This window comes from Ruditapes philippinarum, unplaced genomic scaffold (genome assembly GCF_026571515.1).
Source record: "Ruditapes philippinarum isolate M1 unplaced genomic scaffold, ASM2657151v2 ctg2896_1_1_1_1, whole genome shotgun sequence".
NCBI classification, from domain to species: Eukaryota; Metazoa; Mollusca; class Bivalvia; order Venerida; family Veneridae; genus Ruditapes; species Ruditapes philippinarum.
The window spans coordinates 1-22,173 of NW_026852975.1; the positions used below are offsets into that span (position 1 = coordinate 1).

General features: G+C 33.4%; 2 protein-coding genes across 2 annotated transcripts; one reads left to right on the plus strand and one right to left on the minus strand.

Moving 5' to 3' along the window:
• Nucleotides 1–7: 7 nt before the first annotated feature.
• LOC132729802 (probable palmitoyltransferase ZDHHC24) lies at nt 8–5,840 on the minus strand. Its single transcript, XM_060715628.1, has 2 exons — nt 5,448–5,840; nt 8–3,005 (listed from the first exon to the last, which is right to left on the minus strand). Exons 1-2 carry the CDS (start codon nt 5,725–5,727, stop codon nt 2,422–2,424), a joined length of 864 nt encoding a protein of 287 aa, XP_060571611.1. The 5' UTR covers nt 5,728–5,840; the 3' UTR covers nt 8–2,421.
• Nucleotides 5,841–7,381: 1,541 nt separating this feature from the next.
• LOC132729772 (E3 ubiquitin-protein ligase DZIP3-like) lies at nt 7,382–20,666 on the plus strand. The gene is made up of 8 exons (XM_060715596.1): nt 7,382–7,437; nt 9,893–10,613; nt 11,208–11,354; nt 13,799–13,928; nt 16,094–16,228; nt 17,753–17,835; nt 19,594–19,747; nt 20,584–20,666. Exons 2-8 carry the CDS (start codon nt 9,951–9,953, stop codon nt 20,664–20,666), a joined length of 1,395 nt encoding a protein of 464 aa, XP_060571579.1. The 5' UTR covers nt 7,382–7,437; nt 9,893–9,950.
• The last annotated feature ends 1,507 nt before the right edge of the window (nt 20,667–22,173 follow it).

The window sequence follows — 22,173 nt, forward strand, 5'->3', positions numbered from 1 at the left end:
AAATTTTTACCCAAGGGCTTTTATTTGAACAGACTTGGTAAGACACCCATAAGAAGATGTTTCATGCTAAACATCTAAGTTCTAGCTCATTGGGTTTCTTAAAAGAAGATTTTTAAGTTTTTACTATACACATATAGTTAAAAACAATGACACCCCTGGGGCAGGGCCAGTTTTGACCCCTGGGCTTTTATTTGAACAAACTTTGTAGATATTTACTTAAAGATGTTTCATGTATAATATCTAAACTCAAGCTATTTGGGTTTTTTCAAAGAAGATTTTTAAGTTTTTGATATACACATATAAGGAAAATCAATGACCCCCCGGGCAGGGCCAGTTTTGACCCCAGGGCTTTTATTTGAACATACTTGGTAGACACCCATTAGAACATGTTTCATGCTAAATATCTTAGCTCTAGCTCTTTGAGTTCTTTAAAAGAAGATTTTTTAAGTTTTTACTATATGCATATAGGGAAAATCAATGACCCCCTGGGGCGGGGCCAATTTTGACCCCAGGGCTTTTATTTGAACAAACTTGGTAGACACTCATTAGAAGATGTTTCATGTCAAATATCTTAGCTCTAGCTCTTTGGGTTCTTTAAAAGAAGATTTTTTAACTTTTTACTATATGCATATAGGGAAAATCTATGACCCCCTGGGACGGGGCCAATTTTGACCCCAGGGCTTTTATTTGAACAAACTTGGTAGACATGCACTAGAAGATGTTTCATGCCAAATATCTAAGCTCTAGCTCTTACAGTTCTTTAAAAGAAGATTTTTTAAGTTTTTACTATATGCATATAGGGAAAATCAATGACCCCCCGGGCCGGGGCCAATTTTGACCCCAGGGCTTTTATTTGAACAAACTTGGTAGACACTCACTAGAAGATGTTTCATGCCAAATATCTTAGCTCTAGCTCTTTGGGTTCTTTAAAAGAAGATTTTTTAAGTTTTTACTATATGCATATAGGGAAAATCAATGACCCCCTGGGGCGGGGCCAATTTTGACCCTAAGGCTTTTATTTGAACAAACTTGGTAGACACTCATTAGAAGATGTTTCATGCCAAATATCTAAGCTCTAGCTCTTACGGTTCTTTAAAAGAAGATATTTAAAGATTTTTCTTTCGGTTGCCATGGCAACCAGAGTTCTGCATGAAATGGAATTCTTTGAACAATCTTGATAGAGCTTCATACAAAGAGTATTCCTGCTAAGTTTCATTAACATTGGCCTTGCGGTATCATAGAAGATGTCCTTAGAATATTTAAAATGTGGACGGACGACAGACGAAGGACGCCATTTGGTTGGCCATCCTAAAAGCTCACCTGCACTTTGTGCAAGGTGAGCTAAAAACATACAAAATATGTCAAGCTACTGTGGCACAAAATCAAATCACAAAAAAAAGAACTAAAAAAGTATAAAATACAAATTTAAAACAGTTGCTTTGATAGTTAAATTTACAGTTGACATATACAAAAATTATTATCTAAAAGGCACTATTTCCATAATATTACTAAACCAGCAGTAGATTTTCTTAATGAATAAAATCCATTATCAAATAATTTCTTAATGAATAATATCCACTATCAATTGATTTCTTAATGAATAAAATCCATTATTAATTAATTTCTTAACAATATCCATTATCAATTGATTTCTTAATGAACAAAAATCCATTATCAATTAATTTTAATATCAATTAAAAATGTAATATATGTGGCTTTGAAAAATGTAATATAGATAATGTGGCTATGAAAAATGTAATATAGATAATGTGGCTATGAAAAATGTAATATAAATAAATAACAGTCAGTAAATTGATGAAGTTTGTCATTTGATATATTATAATATTGATATATCGTTGATATACTTTGAAATGAATCAATGACAGGTTTTACAATAATAGACATAAAGTATCCAGCAATCAAATTTGTTTATCATGAAAAACATTTCCGTTAAAACAAAGTTGAAAAAAATCTTACTTCAAAAGAGTTTGCTTCAGTGTGAAAATAAAATAAAATTATCGGACAAAGTCATGCATTTCAAACTCTTAATTAACATACAATGTAGCTCAGTAACAATTTAACAAACTAGTGACAAATAATTGTTCAATATACTCTCTAGTCTCTAATATTATTCAGATTTTTAAAATATACTAAAATTCACTTTAATTCAGGCAACACAAAAAATGCCCTGAAAATCACACTACACAGAAATATTAATACAAAATTGATTGTTTTCCATATCAAAACACTTTAGTAATGATTTTGATGAATTCTTATTTATCTTTATTACAATATGTTAAAGTTTCCTCCCTTGAAAAATGAAATTACTGTTTATAAATCTTTTGGAGCTTCATACACACTAGGTAAAGGAACTATTTATAAATCTTTTGGAGCTTCATACACACTAGGTAAAGGAACTATTTATAAATCTTTTGGAGCTTCATAAACACTAGCTAAAGGAAATTCTAAACCATCTCCGGGTAGAGGAGATGGTAACCAAGGTGATAACCACCCCACTCTCCAGTTTTCACCCATCACAGCTCTCACGTTTTCTTTCCATCCCAAATCATATTTGAGTACATTATGTGTACTCTCATGCGTTATCTGTCCCCGATAAAGATTCTTTAAATGGTATGAAAGTAGTCCCGTCATTGCACACATTGCAGCAATGCACAGCAGCAAAATGGCCGATAGTAGCATCTCATTGAAGGTAACATAACCTATAACCCAGGCAAAGAATGGAAAAATGAGCTTGAGTAGTGACAAAGGAAACCATTCAGTTCCCACTATAGTCCAGGCAATACTAATATTCATAAAAGTTGCATACCAACCCGCAAGGGCATTATAAAACAACAGCATCATGTAGTAACGATGGTTTTTGTGCCCTACACAATTCCCAGTGAAAACACAATGATGATCTCGGCGAAGTACGCATGTTTTACAGGTGTAACAATGAAATGATCTAGGTGGCGCATTACATTCACATATATGACAGAACCTCCATCCTGAAATGAGCAAAAACGTCACATAATTATATGGAAATGTCATATATATGGCAGAATTTCCATCCTAAAATAAGCAAAAATTCGTCACATATATGGCAGAATCTCTATTACACCTGAAATGAGCAAAAGAAAGGTTCAAGCCTTAAGAGCTGCATGCCTCCAGATCAGAGACATAGATAACAGAGATAAGCAGCTCCTATATACTCCATTGAAATATCACTCATGCCTATCAAAAAGTGAAAAATTAAGCATTTTGTAGCAAATAAAACTGAATGGATGTTATCATGTACATATGCTCCTTTAATATCATAAATCATTTGAAAGATAAATCTTTAATCTACTGCTGCATGTTAAAATATTGTTACCTTTCCATGCCTTTCACTTTGAAAAACATAGTAGAACATACCCACTGAGCCTGTTTTTTGTCATATGAATAGTTTTGTAACAAAAATTAATAAGTAGTTCTCTTTAATAAATGACGTAGCATTTATTTAAATAGGAACTGTAAATATTTTCACCTGCAGCCATAGACAAATGCATAAGCTTTCAGAAAATGTATTATTTTACTGATTTTGATATCTGGTTAATAAGTTTTACTTGCTACAAGTTTTAAGTTTATTAGGCATGCGTGATATTTTAACTGGCTAGGAAGTTGCCTATCTCTGTTATCTATGTCTCTGTCCAGATGAACTAAAATATTTCAAGAAAATCGAAAAATGCATGTAGCAGTTACGCTCGGACACGGGTTTGGGACAAGCCCCCCCCCCCTGTTAATAGTGAGGCAGACCTGGATTTTGTGTGTGACACACCAATCCATCATGGTGAACATTTGTATCAAGTTATTTTGTAATCCCTCTAAGAATGAGCTAGATATAAACGGGACAAATCTAGACAAACGCACAGACTGATAGACACACATATGCCAAATTGCCACAAGTGAGAAGTGGCATAAGTCAACCTAACCACAAGCAGGCTCCACAATTAAAAAATCCATTGACCACAAAGCAATAATACTTCAAAGCATAAGCACGATACAGCACCAACAAACAAATTTTAATATTTTTCTTTGACCTCTTGAGACCTTGACCTTCATTTTGAGTGGGACAAGTCAACTCAACATGGAGAACATTTGTGCATAGTTAGATTAAAATCCATCTTTGTGTATAACTAATTAACTATATAGTAGTTATAATTGCAAATGAATGTTTTATTTTGTTATTTGACCTTTTATCCCTAAGTGTGACCTTAACCTTTACCACAGACACCTGAATTTGCTTCACATTTCGCCTAACTTTGTCCTGAGTTATATTAAAATCCCTCTATGCATGTGAAAGTTATGCTCGGGCATGGGTTTTGCCCTGACCCCAAAGTGACCTTGACCTTTTAGCGTCCGACCTGGTTTTAGTTTGCGACACACCAACCCATCATGGTGAATATTTGTACCCAATTATTTTGTATGCCTTCAAAGAATGAGCTAGATATATACCTGACAAATCCTTAAACAGTGTTAAAATACTTTACCAGGAAGGACTTTAGCTACATGTGTTTATACTTTACCTAGTTCTGGCTTCCATAACTTTATGTGTCGCTTTTATTTTGACGTTGCGACAGTCAAGTTATGGGTCAACCCTATTTGCAAAGGCTACCAGAATTTGACAGTTTGTGCGCCGTACATAAAAACCTACTAAAATCACCCTTATCAATCAAATTTGGGTCAAATAAAAATACCATTTGATAAACAAATCAATTTTGAACCAATTCATGTTTTGTTTTTAAATGAAACTTCAATGACATTGTGTACCTAACTATTTTTTAAAGAAATGTGTAGTGGATGTTTACCAATATGGGGTCTGCTTTGAAATGAGATCTCGCGGTACTTCATGTTTTGGAAATTCTAGGATCTATTTTTAGTAACGGACCATAAACACTTTTTTTAGTAAGTGTATGATTTTGTATAAAAACAAACAAATAATTCATGAATCATCACTCAAAACAATATAAATTCAATATGTTTTTGGTACAATGTCTGTTATTGAATAAATACACCCTTATTCATAATTGCAAAGCCATGTTTTCAATTAAAAATAGCATTTGGGTCACGTGTCATGCAAAGGTATCCAAACCTAAATTCTCGCTTGGCACGTGATAATTAGGGCAGCAATGGCGGCGAATTTCATGAAATGTGAACCCGCTGATAAACTTTGAGGCAATATTTCATCAATCTAACATTCTGTGTTCAAAAATATAGACTGAAGGGTCCCAAATATATCTAACTACCTGTATTAAAATAGTTTTTGTCCAGATCGCGCAAATTTATTGAATTACAGCATGACATAAAAATGTCACGGTTCTGGTTGACTTTCGATACGGGGTTGGCTTCAGCGAACAGGTCTAGCAATACTATAAAACCTGTTCGCTGAAGTTTCTTTAGCTATACTTTACCTGGCTTAAGAATGCTGGGTAACATGAGTCCTCGGATACTTGTTTCTGTTGATATAATCTTCCAAAAACTACTCAATGCGTTGAAATAGATGACGCACCCACATGTCATGTGAAAATACCACTTCCATGAACTGTACTCATAATCCTCTGACTCTGTAACAATTTTCGGGAGGACATATAAAAGCTCAAAATAAAATATTGCATTTATCCCAAATAATGTAAAAATATAAGCGAATGTATCCGTGGGTGTTTTCGGAAGCAGTCTCTTCCAGTTTGCCATGTTATCTTTACGGATTTCGGACCAAAAAATAACTTATTTCGAAATAATTCATAAGTGAAAGCAGAAAATTATCATCGATGTTGGTAGACGCTTTTTGGGCAAACACCACTATAGTTATTTCGGGAATTAACATTCGCCGGGCCGGTCCCTTCCGGTCCCCGGTCTCTTTTGACCGACAAATACTATATAACGGAGAATAGCATCAATATTTGCCAGCCTGGCCTAAACTAGTCTTCAAACGATTATTTCTATAGATGCTTCGATGCTTCAATATGAAAAAGTATTCATATAATTATTATTATTTGAAATAATACACTTAAAGTATTTTCTTAAATAAGACCTTGCTATTTTTGTAAAGTCCGTTTTGAGTAAACGACATTAAATTATCTAAAATAAATAACGAAAAATGCGGGAAATTCAAAGATGGATACTTTCGAATTCATTTATTGTTTTTAAGATTATTATTAATGTCTGTGACAAGTTATATCGAAGATATTTGTTTAGTTCAGTGTAAGATCGGAATATATTTCACCAAGTGAGCACCAAAAGATGTATATGAAATGTTAACTTTTGGTGTTCGCGAGGTGAAATATATTTCGATCTTACACTAAACTAAACAAATTTTCTTACACTAAACTAAACAAAATTTTATTTTTATATTATACAAAGGAACGTTTAAAAAGACATTTTAACCTTGTACTAAATGAAAAGCATGCCAAATAATAATACAATGTGACGTCATTTATGGCGTCACATCATAAAGTTGGTTTTCAGCACTATGCACGCTGGTATTTCACTGAAACAACCTAAGGGGCTTTAATTCCCAACAGTGAAATTATCAAATTGATAATTTCATTGCTTAAAGCAGAGACATATATAATATGTTATCTATGTCTCTGCTTTAAACAGTGAAATTATCATTCATGTGTTTTTATTCAATAAAAGCTGTTTTTAATATAATTAATTTATGTAATTAACAAATGAAATATAGAATGTAAAAAATTTTGCCATCAACAGTTTGAAAACAGGTGTGAAAAAGTTTGTATTTGAACACGTGTCGAATCGTTATTTAACTGTGGCGAATCGTTAATACTCTGTGTCGAATCGTTATGTGGCGAATCGTTAGTGTGGCGAATCGTTACATTACCAATAAATGCACTAAACTGTATTGCAAGTAAGAAATGAATATAATTTTTGTGAATAAGACAATTTTTCCCATATGTTTACATCTCGACATAATATGCCTCTGTGTAAATAAATTAATGAATGCCTTTAATAATCAATGATTGTATGTTCATGGTTGATACACAAACCAATCAATCCCCATAGCTCATATTTTAGACAGATCCTTCCATCAGACAATAAAATACAGTTTTTATCCTATAATCTTTACTTGCATACTAAACCGGAAATTCATACTGAGGTAACTTTGAAACTCGGACGAGCATATACTTTAATTTCTAATCTACAAGTATTACTTTATGTTACGCATCTGTTTATGTCATTGCTATTCAAAAGAGAGGCAGGAAGCGACCGGACAGGCGAATTGTATATCCATATTAAAACTCCTCACACTGATTATCTCCCTTGGCAGAATTGTACTCTCTGTACTGATAAGGGGAGATCACTGCGTAGGAGATTGATTTAGTAGTGTTCAACTAAATAGAGCTTCATGCGGAATACCTCGTAGATTATCAGAATCAGGCAAAGGTTGAATATAATTTATTTATTTCTTTTATTACCGTTTGTGTCGATTATAAATATAATAAGTAATTTATCTACACGAAATGTATCATATGTCTTGTTCCCGAGGTCAGTGTAATATGAATAGAAATCTTACTGTACTATCCAGTAGTGTGCAAATTTGTGGACGCTTTTTTTTATTTCTACTTTCGGTTTTAAGTTGAGCATTTTTACAATGTGTCAACACCAAATCCATGTTTTAAAATCCTAACCATAATCCGTAACTCTCTAACACTAGCCCTATCTGTAGAAGTGATCTGAGTGATGTTGTAGAGGAACATATATATTGAAGAAATAATACATGCCATAATTTTTAGACTCATTTCCGGGACACTTCATTTAGAGGTGTGGCATTGATCAGCAAACGTTTTTTTAATTTACTTGGCATACAACCTATATTACTGGTATTTACAACTTGCTAATTTAATGACACCATCAACAAAACAATATGTCATTAAACAGGGCTACAGATAACATGCGTATTTGCGTAATTACCCAATTAAAATGTCAAAAAACGCAATTGAAATAATAACTAAGGGTAAGATAAAGTAAATAAATTCTTATTTATGCAAACTACATTGGAACTGGTGCGTAAAGACTTAAGTTATACTTAACGCCGTACATCAGGCAGATCATACTGTTTCAGATTGTTTTAACATTTAAATTATATCAGGCAGCTTGGAAATCTCCTAGTCCAATAAAGCATAGTAGTAAGTAGCTTTTTTAGTCTTATCAGTAGGTTTTCGAGTAAAGATAAGCGGTTGCGTATCTCGCTGTATAAATCGTATGTAAAATGGTCTAACATATGGTAGGTAGGTTTAACAGTTAATTTAAATACTTTGGTGTCAAAAGATGTGTTAAATTATATACTGTGACAAAGCTAAGATCCCAAGCTTTCCAATGATGTAATAATTTTTAAAATCAAACATTTAATTACAACAAACTAGCGGTTTAAAAATGGCTTAATTTGTATTGTTTTAGCGTAAGAGATATCAATTTTACTCAAAGATAAGGGAAATAACTGGTATTTGTTCACTCGATATACATCGGTTATTTACCTAGTTTATATAAAAAGTGTTTATGGGTGTATTATTAACAGTTATTCTATCTTTTTTTAAGTATTTATTTTAGGCATTGTAAATTCAATCAGTCACAGAATAGAATAAAGCTATGTTCAGTGAGGACAATTAGCCATGTTGTTTACCTGAAACATTTGCTGAATCCTGTATATTTCATAACCTCATATTTAGTGGTAAATTTCACAGTGTTTGACCACTATTGGCACTAATAACTGCCTGCAGGGGGATTAAATTTATACTGGCCAGTTGTTAATTACAGTGTATGACACCTTCCCTCAGGAAGCCACAGGGGGTAAACTATTAATCTTTTAATTGATCAAAATTATTGCTGATAATTGTTTGTTGGAAGGGGCACATAGATATACCAATCAAATGATTAGTGTCAGTATTGTAATGCTGTAAGGGGATAATCGTTTGTTATTAGGGTTCTAGAATACATATAGTTTATAAAAACTTGACAATAAGATTATTTAAAAATGTAAAATTTCTGGCTACAAAGTAGATTATTTTAGATTTTTTTTACCGGGACATAAATCATCTCCGGGACAGACACCTTATTTCCAGGACTTTCCTGGACATCCGGGCGTTATGGCATGTATTAAGAAATTATTTTTTTTGCTAACTATAAAGCCCAAATCTGTCATCTGTCCCTATTTAACAGGTCTAGGATTTCATGATATTTATGGACAGTCTGTAAATTTTTGGACAGTCCATAATTTTAAAGATTTTCTTTATCTGTAAATTTACCGACATTATAGAAGTGGCTTTAAAATTCAAAACTGCAGGTTAAAATGAATAAGTCTACGTATTATTTGATTAAATGTATCAATATGGTAAGATTCAGAACAATTTGATGATTTTCAATTTTCACTTTTAACAAAAATTTCAAAATTATCATACAAAGATGAAACTCACTCCATTACCTTTGTAGATATAAACAATCAATAAAACAACTTGTTTTAAGCTGCGGATTTTAGTATAAAACTAAAAACAGCAAATTCCACATTGAATATCTGTAAATTTATGGATTAAAAAATCTTTAAATTTCTGGACTGTCTATAAATTTACGGACAGTCCATAAATATAATGAAATCCTAGACCTGTTTAAGGTGATTCAGCATTGTCAACCATGGTTGTTTTCACAAAGTGGGTGAAAAGTGAAAGTTTGCCAAAATTCATATAATAAAAAAGCTCAGAAATTTAAAATGATGAACAATTTGCAATGACACTTCCAAGTCTATGTTTCAAGGACTAATATACATGTAAACAAAAATAAAAATGATGTGGACTTTTAAAGTGAAACACAAGTAAGAATTATATGCCTATCATTTTTTAATTTTCAGGAAGATAGGAAGGTTTTTTGACAAAAAAATGTGTTTACAGTAATACAAAGCTTACACAATGTCTGACAGTACAGAAAGCTCAGCATATTTTTACAGAATAATCTCTCTTGTTGTTGATGTGGGCACTGAAACTTTGAGAGATATTTTTTACTGGAAAGTGCCGAAATCAAATGTTGTCACTCTGTTTGCAACTCCTGGAGTTCAGTCTGAATTTAAAAGACTAAAGGGAATCAAAGCCTTGACAGAAGTCCAGTATGCCAAAGTTACAAATAAGCCTGATCCTGACACATATGATATTTCTTTGTTAACTACACTTCTTACAAATCAGAAAATTTGTAGAATAAGTAAACCAAAAGATGGTTGGGGGAAAGTTCCGGATCAATCAGACATTTCTTTAGGAGCTGATCTTCTACGGCTGAGGGAAATAAGAAATGAAATTATTGCACATCGCAATAAGGCGCAATTAGAAGTAGAAGACTACAAAAAGATTTGGGGTAATGTAGAAATTGTTCTTTTACGGTTAGCTGCTAATATTGATGCATCAGAAAAAGACAAAGTCAAGGAAAAGATCAGGAGTGCAGAGACTCGAGTGCTTGAACCATTCCATGATAGGGAGAAGAAGTTGCTGCAGGTGTTTATTGAGTGGCAGAAAGAAGACAATAAGAAAACTGAAGTACAGCTGTCCGATATATCAAATAAATTAGAAAACCTTCACTTAAAGGTAAAGTGAAGTTTTGGAGTTTCAGTAGGGCAAAAATTTCTGTAAAAAAATGTAATAGCTAGTAGATATTTCCAATGTAATTTTGTAGTTCCCTATGATGATTTCATTTTTGAAAATCAAAGGTTAAAGGTCAACGTAAAGATAAGAACCAATATAGTTAACAATTGGGACAACTTGATGATTATTACTTCCTTCTCCCTAGATTAATGGAAATGGTGGAAAAGTTGCGATTGTACAATTTGTTCAACCTTGAACTTTAGCTACACAGTATCTGAGCTTTATAAACTTTTTTCCCCATACAATGGTGACTTTTCTAGTACAAGGTTTTGATGATCATGGTCATCTGAGAAAGGGTTAACTAACATGTAACTTCTTAATATGACAGAGACATTTGACATGTGAATTTGCTAAAACTTTGAGAAGCTGAATTATATCAAAAAAGTCATTGGACTTGATTATTGTATTATATAATTTTGCAGATGTTATGATGGCTGTCAGCAAAGTAAATATTGGATGGGCAGAATGGTATATACATTGTAATATGTAATGATATATTTATACAGAATGACTCATCGTGAGAATATATTTATATAGGTTGACAGTTTGAAAACTCCAGCAGATGAAACAGATGCAGCACGCTCAAATGTCACATCGGAAGACACTCTGTCCTCTATTCAGTCTCAAGTTAGCAGTGTTCTTGAGAATTTGGGCAGCATTGCTACACAAGATGACGTCAGTCAGGTTTGTTTTGAAGTCAATCTTTAAACCAGTTAAATTTCTTAACTTTCTTCTGTTTTTAGCTCGACTATTCACAGAATAATCAAGCTTATGCAGTCACCCATTTGTCGGCATCAGTGTCGGCGTCCCTGTGGTTCAGTTTTTGCTGGTATCTCATAACATGATTAGTACAAGTCCCATAACTCTGATTAGCTTTTTTTAGCTCACCTTGCACAAAGTGCAGGTGAGCTTTTAGGATGGCCAACCAAATGGCGTCCGTCGTCTGTCGTCCGTCCACATTTTAAATATTCTAAGGACATCTTCTATGATACCGCAAGGCCAATGTTTATGAAACTTGGCAGGAATACTCTTTGTATGAAGCTCTATCAAGATTGTTCAAAGAATTCCATTTCATGCAGAACTCTGGTTGCCATGGCAACCGAAAGAAAAATCTTTAAATATCTTCTTTTAAAGAACCGTAAGAGCTAGAGCTTAGATATTTGGCATGAAACATCTTCTAATGAGTGTCTACCAAGTTTGTTCAAATAAAAGCCCTAGGGTCAAAATTGGCCCCTCCCCAGGGGGTCATTGATTTTCCCTATATGCATATAGTAAAAACTTAAAAAATCTTCTTTTAAAGAACCTAAAGAGCTAGAGCTAAGATATTTGGCATGAAACATCTTCTAGTGAGTGTCTACCAAGTTTGTTCAAATAAAAGCCCTGGGGTCAAAATTGGCCCCGGCCCGGGGGGTCATTGATTTTCCCTATATGCATATAGTAAAAACTTAAAAAAATCTTCTTTTAAAGAACTGTAAGAGCTATAGCTTAGATATTTGGCATGAAACATCTTCTAGTGAATGTCTACCAAGTTTATAGTAAAAACTTAAAAAATCTTCTTTTAAAGAACTGTAAAAGCTAGAGCTTAGATATTTGGCATGAAACATCTTCTAGTGAATGTCTACCAAGTTTGTTCAAATAAAAGCCCTGGGGTCAAAATTGGCCCCGCCCCAGGGGGTCATTGATTTTCCCTATATGCATATATAGAAAAAACTTAAAAATCTTCTTTTAAAGAACCCAAAGAGCTAGAGCTAAGATATTTAGCATGAAACATCTTCTAATGAGTGTCTACCAAGTTTGTTCAAATAAAAGCCCTGAGGTCAAAATTGGCCCTGCCCCAGGGGGTCATAGATTTTCCCTATATGCATATAGTAAAAACTTAAAAAAACTTCTTTTAAAGAACCCAAAGAGCTAGAGCTAAGATATTTGACATGAAATATCTTCTAGCCATGGCAACCGAAAGAAAAATCTTTAAATATCTTCTTTTAAAGAACCGTAAGAGCTATAGCTTAGATATTTGGCATGAAACATCTTCTAGTGAATGTCTACCAAGTTTGTTCAAATAAAAGCCCTGGGGTCAAAATTGGCCCCGTCCCAGGGGGTCATAGATTTTCCCTATATGCATATAGTAAAAACTTAAAAAATCTTCTTTTAAAGAACTCAAAGAGCTAGAGCTAAGATATTTAGCATGAAACATGTTCTAATGGGTGTCTACCAAGTATGTTCAAATAAAAGCCCTGGGGTCAAAACTGGCCCCACCCCGGGGGTCATTGATTTTCCTTATATGTGTATAGCAAAAACTTAAAAATCTTCTTTGAAAAAACCAAAATAGCTTGAGTTTAGATATTATACATGAAACATTTTTAAGTAAATATCTACAAACTTTGTTCAAATAAAAGCCCGGGGGTCAAAACTGGCCCTGCCCCAGGGGTGTCATTGTTTTTAACTATATGGGTATAGTAAAACTTAAAAAATCTTCTTTTAAAAAACCCAATGAGCTAGAACTTAGATGTTTAGCATGAAACATCTTCTTATGGGTGTCTACCAAGTCTGTTCAAATAAAAGCCCTTGGGTAAAAATTGGCCCGGGGGGGGGGGGCTATATACAGGTGAGCGACCTCAGGGCCATCATGGCCCTCTTGTTTTAATAATTATGCCCCTTTTTCAACTTAGAAATTCTTGGTTAAGTTTTTGATTGTAAGCTGGTATCTCCATAACTACGGAAGGGAATGGATTGAAACTTCACACACTTGTTCTCTGTGATTATCTAACATGATTGGCACAAGTACCATAACTCTGGGGATCTGATTTTCCTTTTATGTCTATAATAAAAACTTAAAAAATCTTCTTTTAAAAACCCCAAAAAGCTAGAGCTTAGATATTTATCATGAAACATCTTCTAATGGGTTTCTACCAAGTTGGTTAAAAAAAAGCCCCTTAATTAAAATTAGCCCCGCCCCAAGGGCCTATATACAGGTGAGCGATTTCAGGGCCATCATGGCCCTCTTGTTACAATTTATAAAGTTCTATATATGATGCAGGCCTTTCACTTAAAACACAACATTCAAAGGTGATTTTAGTTATGAATAGTCACTGTGTTTGTGACTTTTTCTACATTTCTTTTCCTTGTAGATTCAAGCTAATATGAAAAGAATGGAAGACAATGTTAAAGCTATATCTGAATTAGTGAAAATATTGAAGGAGACCGTCGAAAAAAGTAACCATAATTTGGAAGAATTATCAAAGAATGCACATATCAGTGGTAACTATGGCTACTACTTTTGAGTTACATTTTAATTTTTAATTTGACTATTTGAATGGTTAGTGGGATTGTCCTACACCCTGACATTAGTGTGAGCATCAGTGTTATGCTTGATCATGCTTGATCACGGTTCATATTTATATCTCATTAACCACTGAAGGTATTCACTCTGACTTTCTCACATTAACGTCAAAATTGTAGGTCAGTATGCAAACCCTGTTTTTAAACCATGAATAATCAATTTTAAATGAATTCTTCCCATAGAAGTTTCTGGTTAGGTTTTTATATGCAAATTTAAAGCCACAATATCAGAAAGTAACTTCAGCTTGGATTTTTACTGAATAACGGCTCTTTGAGGGCTTACAAAATTTCAGGCTTTAACTAGGTGTTTGTTTCACTATCAAGTAGTGAGAACTGTATATTTTGGTTTATACAGAAATTATTTATAATTTTGATTGTTTTAAATTACTTGTCGGACATGTAATTAATGTTTACCAATTGGCCATGCCGCCACTGTGTATTTAACCAGGTTTTCCGAAGGAAAAAACTGGTAATTAGATTGAGGTATGTCGGCGGGCGGACGGGCGGGTGGGCTGGCGGGCGGGCATAAACAATTTCTTCTGTGCGCAACTCCTTCTACATTTCTCAACAGATTTTTACCAAACTTTCAAAGAAGCTTTGTCATCAAGTGCCCTGTCACATATTGCCAGGGTTTTGCGATTGGATAATATTTGACCTAATTATGGCCCTTTGTTTTTTTTCTTTATATAGAATATATAGTGAACAATTTCTTCTGTGGGCAACTCCTCCTACATTTCTCATTGGATTTTGACCAAACTTTCACAGAAGCTTTGTTATCAAGTGCCCTGGCGCATATTGTCAGGGTTTTGCGATTGGATAATATTTGACCTAATTATGGCCCTTTGTTTTTTTCTTTATATAGAATATATAGTGAACAATTTCTTCTGTGGGCAACTCCTCCTACATTTCTCATTGGATTTTGACCAAACTTTCACAGAAGCTTTGTTATCAAGTGCCCTGGCGCATATTGTCAGGGTTTTGTGAGTGGATAATATTTGACCTAATTATGGCCCTTTGTTTTTTTTTCCTTATATAAAATATATAGAGAACAATTTCTTCTGTGCTCAACTCCTCCTACATTTCTCAACGGATTTTGACCAAACTTTCTCAGAAGCTTTGTCATCAAGTGCCCTGGCGCATATTGTCAGGGTTTTGCGATTGGATAATATTTGACCTAATTATGGCCCTTTGCTTTTTTTCCTTATATAAAATATATAGAGAACAATTTCTTCTGTGCTCAACTCCTCCTACATTTCTCAACGGTTTTTGACTAAACTTTCTCAGAAGCTTTGTCATCAAGTGCCCTGGCGCATATTGTCAGGGTTTTGCGATTGGATAATATTTGACCTAATTATGGCCCTTTGTTTTTTTTCTTTATATAGAATCAATATATAGTGAACAATTTCTTCTGTGCGCAACTCCTCCTACATTTTCTCATTGGATTTTGACCAAACTTTCACAGAAGCTTTGTTATCAAGTGCCCTGGCGCATATTGTCAGGGTTTTGTGAGTGGATAATATTTGATCTAATTATGGCCCTTTGTTTTTTTTCCTTATACTTAATATACATGTATAGTGAACACTACTTCTGTGGCAATTCCTCCTACATTATTCATGTTTTACATTGCACACAGTTACATTGTTTGTTGCTTGTATTTGTATTTCAAATACAACATATTTATCTACAATGGTGATAATTGAAACCTGGTTTCATGGCATTGCCGTGTTTCTTGTTTAGTAAATTGTCTTACTGAAAGCTCCTTTTAGAATTAAAACTGTGATGAACATGAAATAGTCAATGGTTGTCTAATTTTTTTATTGAAACATTTTATTTGACTCTTTAAATAAATCTGCATTGGGGTCTATCTCGTTAACATCAGATCATCATTTTCGGTCTGTTACCTCTCGCGTAACCTAGCAAAGGATAGTGGAGTGACAGATAAGATATGATTTAAATGAGATTGCATTGGGATGTTTATTGCCCTGCCTTGAAAATGTATATAGCAGTTACAAATATCTATCAATTAGATAGATCAATTCTACCAACCAAAAAAGAGTTAAACAAAGTTGCTTTAATTTTTATAGGGTGCCAGCCAATGTCTGCTATATTTGAAAGAGATCAGGGTAGACCGTATGTACCAGACAGACCTAAAAAACCGAAGATAGAAAATCCACATGCAATGACAGACAAAGAAATTCTCGAATTGAGTAAAAAGATTGGTAAATATTTATTTCCTATGCAATACAGTACAATACATTATAATGTAAGTTTGAATATTTAAATCAACTCCAGCTTAAATTTAAAAATTTATTGTTTTATAAAAAAAACACAATGTTTCAACTTAAAAAGTCTTCATCAGATATACAGTGAAATTTGAGAAAACCGGACGCTGAGAAAATCAGAACTCTCTAAATACCGGACGAATAATTCAGTCCCAAATTTTCCCTGCTTTAAACTATTGTATTAAACATTGACAATACCGGAATCTGTAAAAAACCGAATATCGGATGGTTGATTGGAGACTACAAAATCAATCATATAGACAATTACCCTGACATGACAATACGGGACCCCGAATGTGTGAATAACCTTGTGTACTTAATGTTAATTGAGCGGTAATGGAACAATGATTGTCTGATTTGTTTATAATGTCTCTTTTCACAGTTTGATTTATTGTAAGGTATAGATGTTACTGTTTTTTATAAATGCCAAAATGCACGAGGAATTGATCACGAATTAAAAACAGAGTATTTTCCTACTGTGTTGCTTTTTGTATATTCATTTCCTAAAATGACAATGTAACGGAAACGACAATTATCGGCGCTAAGTTCTATTCCATGGCCGGTAAGAATTTGACGAGAGCTGTCTACAAGTGACAAAGTTAAATTAATTAAAGACAGTGAAACTTTGCCGAAACCTACTTTAAAAATCTGACCAATATGTTATTATTATAAACAAACAAAGTTAAATCATTACTCATTACCCAAATGTAAACATATTCGGATGTACTCGGACTTGATCGTTATGAGGTAACTTCTGTTCATTTAAATCCAAACTTTAATTGTATTTATTTGCAATAATTGGACAAAAAAAATTAAAACATATTTTCTTGTATTTTTATCCTTTCTTTATTTAGCAATATCAGTGACATAAAAATGCCATCAGTGCTATATACAACAATGTCAAAATGTAATGCAATGTGATAAATTTGTTTTTGTTAATAATTGTTGAACTAAGTGTGGTTTTACTTACTGTTAAGTTTAAGTAAATTGACTTGTAATAATATTATATAAAACTGGACAAGTCGTTAATATTTGGATTTGATGTGATTGAGATTTTTGTCTGTTTCAGTTTGATTTGTTTATGATTTTTCTGTTTTCTTTTTTGTATTAAAATGTACAATTTTTTTATGATTGAAAGGTACTAAGATTATTTAAATATTTTATTTTATACATATATTTCTACTCTGAATCGCAAAAAATATTGAATAAAAATACTAATTTGTTATAAGTGAATCAAATTTTAGCTAATAAATTCATTACATTGCCATGGCATATAACACTATAGTTAATTGCCTATATATAATATAATTATGATTTAAAGAAGTGCAACATATATTTAAAAAAAAACAACATGGTTGTGGCTGCAGTAGGGCTCAAACCCTGAATCCCTCTATTGTGACCCAAACCTCATAACCACTAAGCTACTGCCCTCCTTAAAATTTTTGTTTTATGATCCAATAGGCTACGAGTGGGAATCTTTAAGAATACACTTGGACTTTACTGAGGCTCAGGGACATGCCTTGAAATGGGCCTTTAATGATGATGTAAGTAAAATTTCCTTAAAAAAAGTTAATCTACACACATTCCATTATTTCCAATAAATGCAATTATTTACCTTTTCATTGACATTGTATTTTATTAAATTAAGACAATCTATATGATATATACACATATATTGGTTGTCTTTAGCATACAGACAGTGGTTGTCATGGACAAGTTTTACTATATATGTTTTTTCTGTATGGAACAAAAGGTACAGAAAGTGGTGGTCACTGTATATATATTTTTAGCTCACCTAGCATGCTCAGGGTGAGCTTTTAGGATTCTCTGGTCAAAAAAAAACTAGGTCACAGGACTAAAAAAAGAAAAGGCTTGTGAACACTCTAGTGGCTGCAAGTTTTCATCCAAATTTCTGGAAATTTGTCAGGAAGGTTGTTGTTTTGATGATTTCTAGGTCAAGATATCCGGTCAAAAAACTAGGTCACAGATTCTAAAAATAGAAAAGCTTGTTAACACTCTAGCAGCTGCAGTTCTCATCCAAATATTCTGGAATTTGTCAGAAGGTTTTTTGATGATTTTTTAGGTCAAGTACAAAGATGGGTCATCTCCGGTCAAACTAGGTCCCACAGGAGCTAAAAATAGAAAAAGCTTGTTAACACTCTAGTGGCTGCAGTTTTCAATCCAAATATTCTTGGTAATTTGTCAGGAACGTTTCTTTGATGATATCTAAGCCAAAATCGAAGATGGGTCATGTCCGGTCAAAAATTAGGTCACAGGAGCTAAAAATAGAAAAACCTTGTTAACACTCTAGTGGCTGCAGTTTTTGATTCAAATATTCTGGAAATTTGTCAGGAAAGGTTGTTTTGATGATTTCTAAGGTCAAGTTGAAGATGGGCATTGTCCGGGTCAAAACTAGGTCTACAGGAGCTAAAAATAGAAAAAAGATTGTTAACACTCTAGCGGGCTGCAGTTTTGAGTAAAAATATTCTGGAAATTTGTCAGGAAGGTTGTTTTTTTGATGATTTCTAGGTCAAGTTTGAAGATAGTTCATCTACAGTCAAAAAAACTAGGCCAAGGAGCTAAAATAGAAAAAGTTTTGTTAACACTCTTGTGGCTGCATTTTCATCCAATATTTCTGGAAATTTTGTCAGGAAGGGTTGTTTTGATGATTTCACGGTCAAGTTCGAAGATTGGTCATGTCCGGTCAAAAAACTAGGTCACAGGAGCTAAAAATAGAAAAAATCTTTTAGCACATTAGTGGCTGCAGTTTTGATCCAAATTTACCTGGAAATTGGTCAGGAAGGTTGTTTTGATGATTTCTAGGTCAAGTTTGAATATGGGTCGTCTCCCGGTAAAAAAATTTGGTCACATTGCCCAAATATGGAAAACATTTTTAACACACTAGAGGTCACATGTTTGACTCAGTTGTCATCAAACTTGGCCCAGGATGCTTGTCTAAGACATTGCTTGGATGTGGTTGATGGGTCAAGGGGAGGGATCTAGGGCCATCATGGCCCTCTTGTTATATAATACTACACGTTTTTGTAACATCGTTTTTCATTGGATAATCATGACATTTATATAGTTTTTTATAACATAAATGCTGTCAATCTTTATTAAAAAACCTTATACTTTCCTCTTAAGGAAGTTTGCTGTATTATAAATTTGGTTTTAAAAGATTCTTTTTACAGGTTATATGGCCGTATATGAACAGTTGTTTGCCAATATAACTCACCTAGCATCTCTGTTTTATATAAATTAACTGTTAATATACAGCCATATAACCTGTCCAATATTTTTAGGTACAAGTTAGGATCTACCAGATGTTAAAGGGATGGCATGATGTGGTGGTCGATTGTGGAGAGAATCCTAAGAAGCTACTTGCTGCAGCATTTGTGAATGCCAGTACAAACTACCAAATGGCTTACAGCATTGTGCCTAGACAGCAGTTTGATCGTATGACATCATTATTGATTTTTCACTATTTTTTTTTTTTAAAGCATTAACAATTATGTTATATGTTCCGTAAGGTTTTTCAAACTATGCCATTTTCTATGTTTATTGTTTGTTTTAATACAGAACTTATTTTTAGTTATGTTGTGTATGAAACCATAAGCTTATTATAGTTATAGAAACAATCACTTATCAACCAAACATAGCAATTATAAAGTTTTATGCTCAAGGAAACAACAGTTTGCCCCTTATGGGATTTGAACCAATGTTACCAACAGTCCTTAGATTAACAGTTTGATGTGTTAACCACTCTTCCATGCTGTTACTTTTTTTTAATTGCTGATAAGGCATCTGCCGGGAGCCGAAGAACACCCATATCTTCATACCATATGCAAATTGAAAGTAGTTCGGATTCTACTGTCTACTTTGTACTACTATGTCTACATACACATTTATGACTACAATGCTGCAAACTTCACAATTTTTATTGTTGTTGATAATCTAAACAAGCTATTAAATACATGTAATGGTTTGTTGTGTACACGATGTATATTCCTTTTGGTAGCCACATTACATTTTAAACAGACACTTGATATCAGTTAATTTTATAACTTGGTGCAAATATAAGCAATATTGTATTGATACGATTTAAAAATATATGGTATTTTTCAAATGATAGACAAATATAAATTGGTATTTTTAAAATGATAGACCATAGGAACCCTTAACTTGAGTTCTTGCTAACATTAGAACATGTATATGTCCTTAATATCTTGTTTGTGTGCCTTCTCAAAATAACTATAGCATGTAAATTTGCCTTCCATTTTAATCATTCCAAGCTAACGCAGAACTAGACCTGCCACGTGTTAGGTGGCATTCAGAAAATATCAATTCAGCAAGACTGGGCTTTGAACCAAGGTGACGTGTTTCATGATCGTCCTGGAAGTGGAGCTTCCTAATCAGGCCAGCTGACCACCGAACCTGGAATACCGTCGTCCTTTAATGTGGTATGGGGAGAATAAAAAATTGAAGGATTGGGGGTATTCTCAGCCATCAATCAGCAAGTTAAGTAATATCTGAACTGTTTACTTTAAGCCAAAATTAGAACATAGAAAACATATGCAAGAAAATTTTGAAATGGAAAAAAAGGCTTTGTTCAGGAAGAAAATTTTCCACTTTATTTTATAATGTTTAAGAAAAAGTTCTAAGTCAATGGGAGATAATTTTTTAATACTTTTGTGTCAAGTTGTGAGCTATAATTCCAAATCATACCAGATTCTTTCTTCTGTTCATTAAGTAGTAAATAAAAAGAAATGTTCTGTATCGATTATTAGCATCCAATCGTTGCTTTTGAATTGTACCATGTGACCAAAACTGACCATATCCAATATATTTCCACATGGACAATTTAGTGCATTTGATGTTAATCGATAAGAGCTGTTAACAACAAAATTATCTGAATTAATTTTACATAAGATTGTTGAATGGTTGTTTTACATAAACCAATCTTGACTTGTAAGAATAATAATGATCGGTTCTTTGTTTGCGTGTCCCCGTATGATTCATATAAAGAATAAACAGATTATTAAACAAATGAACAGGTACAATTCTGGAACATGTTTGCACTCGACACACTCACCTGGTCGGCGTCCATATTTTTTCACCCAGCTGTGTACGAGTTCAAATATATTCACATGTTGTACTCCATTGATGTTAAATAACCTGTTATCATTCAGACTATAATGCAAGCCTTTAATCATTCAAATGCTTTGTAACTTAATCACCGGGGTTGACCTTCTTGATTATATTCCTGCTCATTGAACTCAAAAAATGTCTTATTTCAGAATTCTACAACCACGCGCTCATGGCTGAGTGGTCAAGGCTTTGAACTAGTGTTCTAACAATGCCTATGTGTGTGGTTCAAGCCCAGTCAGGTTCTTTTGTCAAGAAAATTTACATCATTGCTCAGTACTGTTGGTTCCAAAATAGATTCCAAAGATTGTCTATTACTCATCGCTTCCTACACTTGTCCAACTGAAATCAATTCTGTATAAACCCAACATACTCAAAATTTATAGCTTTTTGTACTTATTTCTGTATTTGATAATTGTTCTTCAAATAGGTTCAAGTTAATTTGCATCAGATAGTTTTTGATGGCCCGGCAGTAGAGATACAAGCTTTGGTTGTCAACATACATGGAGGAAAAGGTTGCAATATCAAATATGGCAATGGGACCCGCTACAACAAGTCAGTGGCTTTCCAAGCTATAATCAATCGCCTACTGTAAGAAGTATGTATGTAATAAAAAAATTTGCTAGTTCACATAATTGAAAAAGATTGTTTGCTTTTTACCTTCAGAATATTAAAACTGTTCTACATCTGAGCAAGTCTATTAAAAGCATTTCTTCCTGCGCTTACAAGTATAAGTA